This window comes from Ricinus communis, chromosome 4 (assembly GCF_019578655.1).
Source record: "Ricinus communis isolate WT05 ecotype wild-type chromosome 4, ASM1957865v1, whole genome shotgun sequence".
In the NCBI taxonomy this organism is placed as follows: Eukaryota; Viridiplantae; Streptophyta; class Magnoliopsida; order Malpighiales; family Euphorbiaceae; genus Ricinus; species Ricinus communis.
In genome coordinates, this window is record NC_063259.1 from 29,210,706 (window position 1) to 29,225,961 (window position 15,256).

Here is a 15,256-nt window from a genome sequence, read left to right on the forward strand (position 1 = left end):
CCCACAACCCATCCCCATCGTGTGGCTATCATTTCTTAGAGCATCCAGACCCCACTGCATCCCACATCTGCCACGTGGGACCATCTGTTTGGTTATAAATCTCTCACAACCACCGTCACCGACGATCACCCAGCTGTTACTCTGTTACTGACAGGGACAATACGTTTTTCTACCCCGGCCCCGAAAGGCCCCAGCACTTAAGTAGTGGGCCCCTAGCTTAAACGTGGACACGTCAGCCTCTACTCACTAACAGGTGTCTCCACGCGCTTTGGCCGCAAAGTCGTCAATGACACGTGTCATGACTTCTCTAAGATCCTAGGAGCCCACTTAGTTTGGCCCTTTTTTTTTTTTTTGTGTTAAATTATTATTTTAGTCCTAAAACCAAAATCAAAAAACTTCCGGATTCTTTCAGTTACTAGCAAATCAGAATTAAAACCAGTCCCCACCACGCGCGTACCCCACAAAAACCCTTATTTACTCGAGTATTAAGGGGCGCGTGGAATCACGTGGAGTAACAAGCGACGTGGGTATTGATTCCAGAACTTTTAATAGCGGTGTTTCCTGATTGAACAACCGTGGTGCCTTGTAAAACACGTTCGTCAAAATCGAAACTCTATAAATACCAGACCTCCTTTTGAGGCTAACCTTCTTTCCTTTTTTTTTTTTCTCCTCTCCATCTCTCTTTCTCGCTTTTCATTTTTGCATCGATTTGGTAATATACAATTTTCTGCTTTGTTCTCTGCGATTTCTAGGGTTTTCTTTTTCTCTCCACCACCACCACCTCCTTACTATTGCTCTACTATTTTTCGATTGTTTTGTTCCTGAGAAACGACAGGAAATAAAAAAAAAAAGAAGGAAAAGAAATAGACACTCAAGGTATCTTTCTTTTGAAGGTTACTCTCCTTTCTTATCAATCTCCTTGAAATTTTTCTTTTTGTGATTACCATTTTGATTTACTTGCGTTGTTTTTGTTCTTGATAGATATGTATCTGCATTTTCTCCCTTGTTTGGTTCCGTATTTTAATTTTCGAGCTCCATAAAAGCTTAGGTGCGTCAAGATTTAATCTTGTTGCCGTCTTTTTTCAGTTTCTGCTGAATATTCTGCCCAAAAAGACAAAAAGAAAAACTAACAAAAAAATCTTTCCCTTTCCTCTCCTAAAAATCTTGAATTTGTATATGTCAAATTTAAATCGTTGTTCTTTATGTTTTAATTATGTATATGCACTTTTGTTCTTCTTTTTCATTTTCCAGGTTTGACTGATTGGTGCATAATTGGTCATTTCAGTTTTTTCAGTTTTTTTTTTTTCTCTAACCGCAAAAAACTGATACTGCTGAGCGTTGGTTTGATGATTTCAATAGCTGTATCTGATTAGGCAATGATGTGATATAGTTTTTTGTTTTTTTTTTGCTTTGATTTTTTCCCTTTTTAAAAGCATATCATATGTCAATCACCGTGTATTCATTTTATAAAGTTATAATGTCAGGTCAAATGTCAATTTTTTCAAGCTGCAACTCAAGAATACTTTTCAAAATCATAAAATAGTAATATCGAAAATTTTGCTCTGCATGGATTGGAAATTCGAACGTCGACTCATAAATAAATTGAAAGAGAGACTATAATTGGGTTTTGATTTCTAAGATGCACCACAGTTGATCATTCTGTTTAAGTATATATGATACTTAAAGATTCTTTTTTTTTTTTTCGGGAAATGCTGATGTTGGTGGCCACAAAAAGAATGTGTGATAGCAACAGAACGATTGAGATATCTATCCTCATTTAATTTCCTTTTAATTTTTTATATAATTAATTTCACTGCATTTATAATGATTTATGCCACTGCTGTATCTTCTTTTACTAGTTGGGTCCATATGTTTAATTATTCCCCATGCTTTGCATGTAGGCCCATCATGTGTGGTTGCATATGATAATGCTTCCTCTCCACCATAAGAGGTAGAGAAGGGGGGGATGTAATTAACAGATGAAATTTTTTTTATTTTACATAATCTACCGAATTGTTAATATTTTCTCTACCAGATATAAAGTTTGTGGGCCACTTTTAAATGCTGAACACTGTTTCTATTTGTTTGTTTCCTCTCGCTATAGATTTGCTGATCTAGTCTTCTTGTTTATTGTTCGTGCTCTGTATTCTATAGGTGATTTACAGTTTTGTATCTTTAATAATGCATTTTGATTATACGAACATGCACACTGTTAAGCTGATGTTCGAGATATGTTTCTTTAACTTATCTTTTGTTAAAGCATTATGAAGTATTCATTCTAAATTTTATATTATTTATGTCCATCATTTTGTGCTTGTGGTAGTTGGAGATACAAAGAAGACTAGAGTTTTCATCTGAGACTCAAATATTGCATGTTGCAGAATTATTTACCTGAATATATTAATGCCAAAACAAGTATATGTCAGACTGTTCTTTTCTTCAATTCTTTTCTCTGTTAAAATTCGTGTTTTTTTAGGTGCTCAACAACTTATTGAAAAGAAAAGGTTGGGGTTTCTTGTCTCTTGGACCTTAGTTTATCCAGATGTTTTGCTGAGAAGTAGCTATTTGCCATGTCTAGATGATTTTCACTTTCTGCTTGCTTTGGATTCCATAGACATGAAACTGTCCGTTATATTTCTTCTATTCGCTGTGTACAATCTTGTAAAACATGAGAATGGCTGAAATTAAATCCTCTACTGCTAATGCAATGTTTCCTGATGCTGTATGTCGGAAGACATAATTCTAAATGGTAACGAAACAGGGCTTAAAACAGTATAGTATTGTTACTGGCTAACTAATTCTATTGGTCGAGACTAAGACCGTACATAGAAAAAGAAGCAAAGAGGTGGTAGGTCATAGAAAGTTGACATATGTTTCACTTCATTTGTACCTCTATTAGCATCTGTTCAACTAATCAATTTTACTTGTATATTGAAGTTGATAATGGGTCTGTATATTTTTCATTCAACTAGCAGGGCTTGTTAACTAAATAATTTGATTTTGTGTTTGTGGTGATTCACTGGTGTTCCTCTAATTAATGATATGAATTCCTCTGTATTCAGCACTTTGTGGTTAATTGTTCTATTGATTCTTTCTTTGGCTTTCTATATATCATTTGGTTAAGTTGCTGAACTGCTTTGTGGTTAGTATGTCATTTGGTTAAGTATGAACTGAAGTATTAAACTTTGTTATTAGTTTATCATTTGGTTAAGCATTAACTGATGTTTTACACTTCTGGATGTGTGTCATGATTTCTCCATATGCTTTAGTTTTGAGTTCATTACTAAGCTCTTTGACCATTCTTGCAGAAGGTTTAAAATTTTCCAAGGAACCTGAAAGCGAAAAGTAAACTTAGTCCTCTCATCTCGTATTCACTTCCCACAACTGGGGAGATGACAATTGCTAGGTGAATGAACTATGGTTCCCTCTGAAGTTATATTGTTATTGTACTTAATTTCATCCATATCCCTTGCTGACTGCCTTTTCCACCCATCAGTGTCCAGGATTTCTGTGCTTGATGGACTGCTCGCCAACTAGCAGTGACAAGAAAACTTTGAAGAGGTGGTTTTTTATTGATAAAAGGGTTGGGTAAAAATATATTTCAAAATCCGAGACCCTTCACCAGTTGACATTCAAAGACAGTCTACTTTTAACTCTTACTTCAATTGTATACTATAAACTGCTCAACAAATCTGGATTCAATGGACCTTAAATCCAATCATAATGCTCCTGTTCTGACGGACCCTGCACCCATAAGCAAGTCAAGACTGGGTGTGCATTCGAGTCTGTTGCCGTACTCATCTGCTGGAGCAGCTTTTTCGTCAAATTTATGGTTAACTATCCCAAGGAAGAAAACTGGAGTGCTAGATGATGTTCGCTCGAATAACTGGCTTGATGCTATGAAATCCTCATCTCCTCCTCACAAGAGGATAACTAAGGATCTCAGTAGTGAGTTTTCATCAGTTGACGTTGATTTTGCCTATCGCACTTGGACGGTAAATTTTCTCCTCAAGTTGTTCTGAAGTTGTCTTTGAGAATGGTAAACAACGAATATATGACCATGTGCATCTGTATCTCATTATGCAGCTTAAATATCCTTCAGCACTTGCATCTTTTGAGCAAATTATAAACTTTGCGAAGGGCAAGAGAATAGCATTGTTTCTGGATTATGATGGAACTCTTTCACCAATTGTTGATAACCCTGACTGTGCTTTCATGTCTAATGCTGTAAGAACAGTTTTCAGATATCGATAAAAGAAACCGAGTTAACTTTTTTATTTATTTATTTAAAAAACAAATTCCTGCCACTACTCATATCCGCTGTATTAAGTGTTGCTTTGCAATTCCCTCAGATGCGTACAGCAGTGAAGAGCGTTGCAAAATGTTTTCCAACTGCAATAATTAGCGGAAGAAGCCGTGATAAGGTAATCAACAGGCTTCTCTGGAAACAATAGAATGGAACTTTAACATCTTCTTTGTGAAATTTTTAGCATGTCGGTATCTTCATCCTTCACTGTTTGGTTTTGTTGTTCAGGTATATGAGTTTGTAGGTCTAACAGAACTCTATTATGCGGGTAGCCATGGGATGGACATTATGGGACCAGTTAGACGACAGTCTGTACCTGATGAACACTCGAACTGTATCAGGTCTGCTGACAAGCAGGTAGCATTCTGCAACAATTCTCTATCATGTTACAGGTTTTTCTCTTGTTAAACTTCTTTTCTTTTTCTGTGTTGTAATTAGGATTTTATTTCTTGTAACTATAGGGCAAGGAAGTTAATTTGTTCCAACCTGCTAGTGAATTTTTACCTATGATTGATGAGGTATGTAGTTTCTGCAGTAACAGAAAGCTCTTTTAATGCTCTTCCTATTCTTAAAGAGAGTATTCTATTTCTTATTCCCTGCTCTTATAATGTTTTTTGATTTGTTAACTTGAACAGGTCTACAGCTCCCTTGTTGCCAGTACCAACCACATCAAAGGAGCCAAAGTAGAAAATAACAAGTTCTGCGTATCTGTACATTATCGTAATGTAGATGAGAAGGTAGTAAACTTTTCTTTTTGCCTTTCTTTTCCATTCGTCTGAGCAAAAATTGTTCATACAATAGTTTTCTAATTCTTCAATACAATTTGATAAAAAGAGGCGGTTATTTTTTCTTGCTCTTTTCTTATTATTTTTTTTTCTGATGTCTACTTTAACTATTTGTAGAGCTGGACAACTGTTGCACAGTGTGTCCATGATGTCATAAAAAACTATCCACGCCTGCGATTGACTCATGGGAGGAAGGTAACTTTTAGAGCCATCAAATTGGCTCAGTGGTCTTATTCTTTTAAAAAATAGAAAATTTATATATAGTCAATAATTCATTTGTCTAATGTATGTTCTTTTATATACATTTAGGTTTTAGAAGTCCGACCTGTGATCAATTGGGACAAGGGGAAAGCTGTGACATTTCTGCTTGAATCCCTCGGTGAGTAACTTTTTATACTCTTATTAAATATTTATAACACTTTTCCATGTAATAACAATCTAGCAAAATTTACTTTTAGGTTTAAGCAATTGTGATGATGTGCTTCCAATTTATGTTGGAGATGACCGTACGGATGAAGATGCATTTAAGGTACAACATCTAGACTGAATAAGTAGTGTATATGATGCGTTGTGCGACTATCTACTAACTTGAAGTTCCAACAGGTCTTGAGAGAGAGGAATTGTGGCTATGGCATCTTAGTATCATCTGTGCCTAAGGAAAGCAATGCTTTTTACTCTCTCAGGGATCCATCAGAAGTATGCGATATGTTGTTGCACAATTATTTGGTCTTTGAAACTTTTGTTTTTCTTTTTTAACCGACATAGATGTTATGTTTATTCCAGGTGATGGAGTTCCTCAAGTCCCTGGTGATGTGGAAGAAATCAAGTGCTTTATAAATATTATAAAGAACTATATATAAAGAAAAGGAGAATACTCTGACATACACATATATTGATAAGAAAGCCAATATGTTTTTTTGGGTCACCTTAGGAAATACACCAAGTTGTTTTGAAGCAGAGCTCCGCAGAAGACTCTTGTGTATTCCTGCGAACTTATAACTGCTCAAAGCTTCTTGTCTTAATTGTAAATCCCTTTCTTTATCTATCTTTATAATGCTGCTGTCGTATCTTAAATCATTTTTATTTTCCCTCCTTTATATTCAGTTTTGGTTAGTTTATGCCCTCTTGGGTTCATACAGAATTCTACATATTTGTTAATTCTTTTTAAATATAGTGAAGGTTCATTTCCTATTCTGGTCAATCTCTTGCGCATTATTTTAATGCTTTTTGTTAGAAATTATATTTACTAAAAACACAACATTATAAAATTTTATATAGAAAGAACATGTTAAAGTGTCTACATTCTTGTCTCTCCCTCGGTTCACTCCTTTGAGATTCCTCCTGACGGTGTTAGTATAGATCCAGTTCCTAGCCTTCTTTAGCCTCCTTCTCGAGTTAAAACAATAAAAACATTATCAGTTATGATTGAAAGTGATAATGTTAAGCATAGAAATAAAATTAATAAATAATGAACTAATTATGTATTAAATTATAGCAATTGAATTTTATTTAAAATTTAATTGTTAAAACTATTGGTGATGCTTACAAATTTTAGTTGCAAATTATCATATGATACTGAAATATCACAACAAAAATTTATAAAGTGTTTGTATGTGAGGAAATTAAAAAGTGCCAAATTTTAGAATTTTTGGTAAGATTATGAAAAACGTTAATTACGGAGAGTCATGGGACGCAGTCGGAATAAGAATCCTAAGCACACGATGGTGGAGCACGTGAATGAAAAATGAACAAGTTTTATTATGAGTTGTCTTGCTTTGGCCTTTATACAGCAGAAGCCATTTGGAGGGTTTCTTTTGATCTTCTACCAGTCAAGCCATACTTCTCCTCTATTTTCCTTTCAGCATCATCTCAAACTACCATTCATCTCAACCATAATACATCAATTTTAATATCCATGAATTTACTAACCCTGTTCTTATAATGAAATTCATTATTTTCTTCTTAAGAAAAGAGTGCACGAGACCCATATACAGTTAAAAAAAAAAAGAAGAGAGATTTCTGTAATCTCTAAAAGCTAATCCATAAAAAGTTATTTAACAAATGAAACATATTTAATATTATGAAAGTTATAGACGAAACCCTTCAAACTCAATATCTTTTCAATTATTAAGATAGTATTACTAATCAGGTCGCTTTCCCATTTACTAAAATAAAATCAACTTATTTTATGCTACTTTTACATTTTTAATTTGTATTTACAATAGATGATGAGTGATATATATCATTAAGGAGAAAAACCCTTGAAAAACATAAAATTTAAATTTATTATTTATAATATTGATGGGATACTATAGATTTGCTGAAAATTGTTATTTCTCTAAGATAAAGAAATACATCTAACTTTGATTAGTGCAAATAGTTTGTTCGTTTTTCACAAATATATTAAATGCTTACTTTTATAGAGCATCACTTGGATTGTCCAAATCAATCCCAACCGAACAAGATGCACAGTTAGCTTTTCCATGTTTTCTTATGAATATCACATGTGTAGAACTTACTCCAATTATTGTAAACAGACAAAAGATTAAAAAGCATCATTTTCCTTCGTAGAATTTCACTACATTGACCAATAAAAATTGTCAGTCGAGGCTTGAGCTATACTCGCCCGTATAGAAGCAAATTTGAATGAAGATATAATTCTGATCCTATCTAAAAAAAGAATAATTTGCCCCAAAATTGTGTTATTACCATTTAAAATCTATACTATAATAGTCGTAATTAATATTACAGTGTATTTCCTAACCATCCTATAAAAGACAATAATAATCTTATAAAGTATTTTGGAATGGTCCCCTGCATTGGGTTTTGTCCAAGAAATTGATGAAAAGTATATGCTTGGTTAATATCACATCTTCATCTTCATCTTCATCGTCATCGTGGACCTTCAAATCCGTAGGTAAGGCAATGCATTGCCCTAATGTGGAAGGAATCATTCATGTTCTTCAATCACATTTCTTAATGAATGAAATTTCAAGTTCCGTAAGTTGTATTATTCAGCAATCGTAGTTTGACTAGAAGGTAAGAAGCTAATTAAGGCGGCACCTACCCTCCATCATCAAACTCCTAATCTGTAGTTCCTATTACTTTTTCTTGCCATCTTAATCATAATAGTAGAAAGCTTTTTCTGGTTGCCTTTTACAATATTAAACTAACTATGGCATTTAGATTGATGCTTCAAGATCTATCTCAGTTGATTAAGCTTCCATTTTATTTTACATATTAGTTCCAACTTTGTATATCCATTTATTCAATGATATATTAAAAAGGACACAAATTGAGAAAAGATTGACAATTTTTTCAGATGAGGTGCTGCTTCTTTTCTTTTCTTAAATAAATTGGTTTATAGTATGCAGGAAAATTACTCCTTTTGTTTTGGAGGTTGCTCCCTTTTTCACTTCACATGTAATAACATCTCTATATGTCTCTCTCTCTAATAACTCTCCAACTAATTGGACCAACCACCAATCCACACACTCCATTCACCCCTGCATGCTTATGAAATCTCTACGCTCCAAAACCTACCTGCCTCGCTATTAATGCTTCTAATCCTCTCTATAATACAATCCCACTTCTTTCTTTCTTTCTTGCTTCCTGTAAAAGCTCATTCTTCTTCACTTTCTCTAAGGCCCTCCATTAGTCCCTTGACAAAACATGGACTGTATGCCCTCCGAAATTACTGAGCATGCACCCTGCACTCCTTTGCTGGAGCAGCCTTCCCTCCTAGGGCCTTCGACAAAACTCCGAAGACCATTGAAGGTTTTCACTGTGACATTTGCCTCGCTCATTTTTCTGTTGTCATTGGTCACATTAATCATGAATCAAAGCCAAGGACCACTACCCACACCTAACAAGAACCGGTCACCTTCAACGCCGAAATCTACGTCGTTCTCGGAGCATGTGCCAAGAGGAGTTGCTGAGGGTGTATCAGCTAAGTCAAATCCATCATTTTTCAGTAATGGAGTTTCCTACAACTGGACAAATGCTATGTTGTCTTGGCAAAGAACTGCTTACCACTTTCAACCTGAGAAAAATTGGATGAATGGTAGGTAACCAAATAGCAAAGTGTTTCTTTTCTTGTCTTCCTTAGTTATTTTATTTTATTCTTTTAAAAAACATCCCTTTTGTTTTTGGTCATGAAAGCATATGTTTTATGATTTGATAGTTAGCACACTCACTCAACGCATATTGTATAGAAATGAGGAATCACTTGTTTAATTTTTGTTTTTTCTTTTCTTTTCTTCCTTCTGTTATATATATATATACATTTCGTGTACTGTGTTCTAATTCAATCTTTTTATTGTGTCTTTTTTCTGGTTGTTGCTGTTTGGTCCGGGAACCTGCTTCAGATCCTGATGGTACGATCTTCACAGTACTTCATACTGTTATTTCCACATTTAGCAAATAATATCATCTGATCATGGTTATTAGGATCTAACAATTAGCATTTTCTGTTGTTAGTCTAATTAGTCGGTCCAACACTCAAACGTTTTTAATTCACTATGGATATGGACGCTCATTGCCTTTGGTGAGAATTCAATGATACAGACTGAGCAATGTTTGACCTTTCTTCAATGAGAAAGTGGCATACGTGAGATCAAACGGATGAGATATTCCAATTTGTAGATAACAGGGCATTTGCTACCAACACCACATATTTTGTGGTAGTGATAGACGTATATACAAGTACTCTGTGGCACGTACATATTTATTAGTAGCTACCTATCTGAAACTAAACTATAACCACGAAATAAAATATAAAATAATAATATGATCAGATTTTAGGCAATAAATAAATATTAAAATAAAAAGAGCATTTTAGGATCTAAGGACGGATGAGGATATGGTTCTGGTAGTTCAATGAGTGGGCGTCCAAATAATACTTAGTTCTATTGCACGTCTATTATCTTGGGATGAGAAATAAATCAAATATCACATATTTTTCCTTTTTGTTTCATGAAGTCCATGCGGACATATATATTGATTTCTTTAACATATAGATTTTATATAAGTGGCACTGGCACCCATTAATCAAATCATGCTCGTTTAAGTTTTACCCAAAAAGAATAAATTAGAAAAGAAACTTCGAATATTGAGAAGAAATATAAACTTCAAATATAAGAATGTTTGTTATCACTATTTGTGTATAGTTTTTGAATTTTCGACTCACCATGCATACATGAGATGCTTCTGTTGTATTGTTTGTAATTTGACCGTTGGTTGGCTTTGGCTAAGCTAAATTTAGTTACCATCCGAAATGGTGGTTAGTTCGATAAGCTAGAGCTGAGATTGCGTGGGGTTAAAATTATGTGCATGCAGGTCCATTGTTCTACATGGGGTGGTACCATCTATTCTACCAATACAACCCTGATTCAGCAGTGTGGGGAAACATCACCTGGGGCCATGCTGTATCAAGGGACTTGATCCACTGGCTCTATCTCCCTATGGCAATGGTTCCTGATAAATGGTATGATATCAATGGTGTATGGACAGGATCTGCTACTCTCCTTCCTGACGGTCAGATTGTAATGCTTTACACTGGCGACACCAATGCATCAGTGCAGGTGCAAAACCTAGCTTACCCTGCCAACCTGTCTGATCCTCTCCTTATTGATTGGATCAAATATCCTGGCAACCCAGTTCTGGTTCCCCCACCCGGAATTGAAACCGATGAATTTAGAGACCCGACGACAGCTTGGATGGGACCCGATGGTACATGGCGGATCACACTCGGGTCAAGAATGAATGAAACAGTAGGTATTTCACTTGTGTACCAAACCACCAACTTTACAACCTACGAGCTATTAGATGGGCTTTTACACGCGGTTCCAGGTACTGGAATGTGGGAATGTGTGGACTTTTACCCTGTCGCAATAAACGGATCTAAGGGGTTGGATACTTCAGTTAATGGACCGGGTGTTAAGCATGTGCTAAAGGCTAGTTTGGATAATACAAAGCTAGATTATTATGCACTTGGAACATATGATCCAGTAACAGATAAATGGACACCCGATAACCCGGAAGAAGATGTGGGTATCGGTTTACGAGTGGATTATGGAAGGTATTATGCATCAAAGTCATTCTACGACCAATATAAGCAGAGAAGGATCTTATGGGGTTGGATCAATGAAACTGATACTGAACAAGATGACTTACAAAAGGGCTGGGCTTCTGTTCAGGTACAAATATAATACAATCTATTTCGACAGATAAATTGTACAAGGACATAGATTTGAAGAGTACGTACCTATGCAGTTTGCTGATGTGTTTTATTGCACAGACTATTCCAAGGAATGTATTATTTGATAACAAGACCGGAGCCAATTTGCTACAATGGCCAGTTGAAGAGATAGAGAGCTTGAGAGTGAACAGTACTGATTTTCAAGAGATTGTGATTGCACCTGGTTCAGTTGTCCCTCTTGAAATTGGCACGGCCACTCAGGTGTTTCCATTACTACCAAAGTTTCTTTTTTCTTGCCCTGGAGAGGACTACAGTACCAGGCAACTTAGCTTTGTATCTTAATGCCAACCTTTTCTTTGTTCTCTCAAATGTTTGCAGCTAGACATATTTGCAGAGTTTGAGACAGAATTAATATCAGAGTCATCCACTGAAGAATACGGTTGCAGCGGGGGCGCAGTAGACAGGAGTTCTTTAGGTCCATTTGGGCTTCTGGTTCTTGCAGATGAATCACTTTCTGAACTGACCCCTGTATTTTTCCGTCCTGTTAATTCAACTGATGACACCCTGAAAACCTATTTCTGTGCCGATGAAACACGGTCCGTTTCACCATTAAAATTTTTCTTTTCATATTGCTAGCAAATCTTGTAGATTCAGTTAGTAACTTAAATCTAATGCAGATCATCAAAGGCCCCTGAAGTCTTCAAGCAAGTTTATGGTAGCACGGTTCCTGTGCTCGACGATGAAAAGCTGCGCATGAGGGTACTGGTAAGTGATGATTAAAAGAATTACAACCTTAGCACACAATTAGTACGAAATTTGTTCTTTTGTTTGATCAATCATCGAAAAAAACTATTGCAGGTTGATCATTCGATTGTGGAGAGTTTTGCACAAGGAGGGAGGACAGTCATCACCTCACGAGTTTATCCGACAGAAGCAATTTATGGAGCAGCAAGGCTGTTCCTGTTCAACAATGCAACCGATGTGAATGTTAAGGCTACACTCAAGATATGGGAGTTGACTTCTGCCTTTATCCGTCCTTTCCCATTTGATGAAAATTAGAAAAGTCGTTTCTCAATCTATTTGAGTTTGCTGTATTATTTTGTGTTCCTGTTGTTATTAACATTGTTTTGCCAAAAAGTTTAAAATCCTTTGCCAACTTAATACAAGAGATATATTTTTCTTCAAAAGTGATTTCTTATTTCATAAGCAAATAAAACATCATTGAATAACTTGAACTAGCATCACTATCATAACTCAGAAGATCTCAATATCCGAGGCATTATAAATTCCATTTAAATAAGAGAAGTCTAAATACAGATATCAGAAATATTCAAACGTTTATTGTTATGGATTTGTGCTAAAATTTAATGATTTAATGTGAACACACACATATTAAAGTGGTTTTAACAAAAAAAAAAAAAAAGAAGGAAAACGAAGAAGAAAAAGAAACAAAGAATCCTCGGCCAAGGTGCAAACACAGTCTAAGGGCTTTCTAGAAATCTGAAATTAGCCCATCAAGCAAAGCCCAGATAGAATTCTACCACTGGAGGCGATGAGCCGTTTTAAAATCGCGGTCCCTCTCACAAATCACAATCTTTGTCTACTAATCAATTGGTCGAGGATGATACTTTTGCGATCCTTTTAACTTGCTAAGCACGAGATTTATGGATCAAAGTGTGGGTAAGGGAGGCAATTTCCCCTCGTTTCATGAACAGATTACATTACAGTACTGATACAGTAAAAAAAAAGTTCAACTTGTGCCCCTTGGAAACAAGCAATTCACCACTTCAGTGGCATATTTTACATCCAAAATCATAAAAAAAGTAATATAATCTTACCATTACAATTCTGGTTTCGCGGATCAAATCAGAGATTTTGTGAGCAAGTCGAGTAGCTTTAGCAATACGTCTTCTCAATCAAAAGCAAGGTCCACATACGAAGATTTGACATGGATAAACCAATTAGATCCCATAAAATATTATTGATATCGCAGGATCTTAAGGTAACTATGCAAAAGTATGTATATAGCATATGTTATTATAATACTTTGCCGGCTATATTATAAAGCCGAATAGACCGTTAGTCATATTTCATAAAACTTTAGATTAAAGAAATGTGGATCCTTGCCAATTTTAAAAGATATAAATAAAAGCAGATTATGGGTCGGGTAATCTCGGTATTAAGTATGGACTTTGTTGAACAGTGCACCCACTTCGTCAAGATCAATGCAAGCTTTATGGACAATGGCTCCGCTTTACAGACAATATAATAACAAAAATATTTTGGCTTCTGTAAAGTGCCCTCCTTGTCTTGAGTTGTCACTTTGCATTAGTGGGCAGTGCACTTCCAAGCATTGCCGCAGAGATTGCTCAGTTGTAGTAGTTTTCCTTTCTTATGATTTCCTTCACCGTTAAACTTGCTCTTTTGATTAACATCATGCAAGGAGTGGTAGTAATAAAATAATATAATTGGCTATAACAGTTGATATTATCCAATTGGCTATTTCATTATTCATTTTAAATGTAAAACAGCTTCAAACAATAGAATATTGCTCATTTAAAAATCATATAGTAAGTTCAAATAGCACTAATCGATTTTGCTAGTGTTTTCAATTTATAGTTTGAATTTTACATTAATCTTGAAATGGTAGCGGGTGCAAAATAAATAGTATATGAATTTGAAAATTGGATTGGATTTTATTAAAATTACTTACTATGTTTTCATTACAATGGATTAAATTTAATATGATTTTTGAAAATACAGATAATATAGAGTTGCAAAGTGTTGTGCGAGGAGGAGAGGATAGCTATAAATATTCAATCTTATGCCTACAAACAAGAATGACGTGTACGTGCAAGTTGGTTGACGCAACACAGCCAACCAACCACATCAATTTGCATATGAAGTGGCAGTTCCGTATATTAAGAAAATGCAATTTCTAGGTGTCACTACGATTGCTTAAGTTTGTGCCTAAAATTGGAAGATTCTTTTCTTACAAATTCATATAATCACGATACCAATTTTATTGCTACATGGTTTTGTTTGTTTATTAATAATGAAAGCATGCTTATTTACCATCTAAAAATTACCAATGTATGTTCAATTCTCACGGAGAAGAAGAATCTACTGGGAATGAATGGAAACAATTACAAATTACAATCTAAATTAATAATAAAAAAAAAAATGGGCTGCTAAATAAAGCAAATGGTTTAGGACAAAAAGCCAAAGAGAAGTGGTTGGAATTCGAACAATTTCTTGAACACCAATTTTAAGAAGGGGAAAGGAAACTGCAGCTAAGCAAAATTTCCTTGAGCCGCTAAGGAAACCAATAAAAACCAAAACGCCACCGCGTAGCAGAGCGTGGGGCCCACACAGCCAACGTGTAGAAGGTGACTGGCAGAAATTATCCAAATGGAGGTGGGACCATAAGGTGAGAGAGGCATGTGCCAAGTGACGCTTTCTCAGGCGAAATCAGGACGTTGGAGAATTTGAGGGAGACAAAATCCGTTATAAATAGAAAATAATTGAATGTGAAAGCGCCCAAAAATAAAATTGAATACGAATATGAAAGCGCGACGCGCTATCACTTGTGCATCTTTTCGCTGTCACTTTCCCTTGTTTACCGGCTACATCCGGTTATCTAAAACTAATTCAATTAATATAATGGCCTACAAGCACTAATTGCATATTGCAATTTTTTATAACACATTTAACTATTAATTATCACATGGCTAATATATATATTTTTGAAGATCTATATATAAATGATAAATACCTTACAAATTATAGTTAGCATACATGTATCGCACATGTAATGGTTAAAATGTAATATATTTAATAAAATAAAAAATTAAAATTATATATACATATATCTTGTCATATAAAAATAAAGGAAAGAGAACCAGTGGGGAACCGGTTCAACCAGTAACCGAAGACGAAAGCGCATAATCCGGCTAGAAAAATTGC

General features: G+C 35.1%; 2 protein-coding genes across 6 annotated transcripts; both read left to right on the plus strand.

Annotated features, from left to right (window-relative positions):
• The first annotated feature begins 608 nt into the window (after nt 1–608).
• LOC8266066 (trehalose-phosphate phosphatase A) lies at nt 609–6,292 on the plus strand. 5 transcript variants are annotated; one of them, XM_015726141.3, is made up of 13 exons: nt 609–893; nt 3,309–3,406; nt 3,497–3,995; nt 4,087–4,227; nt 4,353–4,424; nt 4,535–4,663; nt 4,768–4,824; nt 4,942–5,043; nt 5,209–5,286; nt 5,401–5,470; nt 5,550–5,620; nt 5,695–5,787; nt 5,875–6,292. In XM_015726141.3, exons 3-13 carry the CDS (start codon nt 3,702–3,704, stop codon nt 5,926–5,928), a joined length of 1,161 nt encoding a protein of 386 aa, XP_015581627.2. In that variant the 5' UTR covers nt 609–893; nt 3,309–3,406; nt 3,497–3,701; the 3' UTR covers nt 5,929–6,292. The 5 variants fall into 5 exon arrangements, with proteins under 5 accessions (XP_015581627.2, XP_048229011.1, XP_002510945.2 ...); XM_002510899.4 differs by having other exon boundaries at nt 627–876; XM_048373053.1 differs by having other exon boundaries at nt 627–876; nt 3,312–3,406.
• Nucleotides 6,293–7,991: 1,699 nt separating this feature from the next.
• LOC8266065 (acid beta-fructofuranosidase 1, vacuolar) lies at nt 7,992–12,477 on the plus strand. The gene is made up of 7 exons (XM_002510898.4): nt 7,992–9,154; nt 9,459–9,467; nt 10,429–11,288; nt 11,390–11,551; nt 11,669–11,886; nt 11,968–12,055; nt 12,149–12,477. Exons 1-7 carry the CDS (start codon nt 8,764–8,766, stop codon nt 12,347–12,349), a joined length of 1,929 nt encoding a protein of 642 aa, XP_002510944.3. The 5' UTR covers nt 7,992–8,763; the 3' UTR covers nt 12,350–12,477.
• The last annotated feature ends 2,779 nt before the right edge of the window (nt 12,478–15,256 follow it).

Coding starts and splice junctions, on each gene's coding strand:
- LOC8266065 (XM_002510898.4), top strand. CDS start 8,764: ATGGACTGTATGCCCTCCGAAATTACTGAGCATGCACCCTGCACTCCT. Junction 11,552..11,668: donor AAATTGGCACGGCCACTCAG/GTGTTTCCATTA, acceptor AAATGTTTGCAG/CTAGACATATTTGCAGAGTT. Junction 12,056..12,148: donor AGCTGCGCATGAGGGTACTG/GTAAGTGATGAT, acceptor AAACTATTGCAG/GTTGATCATTCGATTGTGGA.
- LOC8266066 (XM_015726141.3), top strand. CDS start 3,702: ATGGACCTTAAATCCAATCATAATGCTCCTGTTCTGACGGACCCTGCA. Junction 4,425..4,534: donor GCGGAAGAAGCCGTGATAAG/GTAATCAACAGG, acceptor TTTGTTGTTCAG/GTATATGAGTTTGTAGGTCT. Junction 5,287..5,400: donor GATTGACTCATGGGAGGAAG/GTAACTTTTAGA, acceptor ATATACATTTAG/GTTTTAGAAGTCCGACCTGT.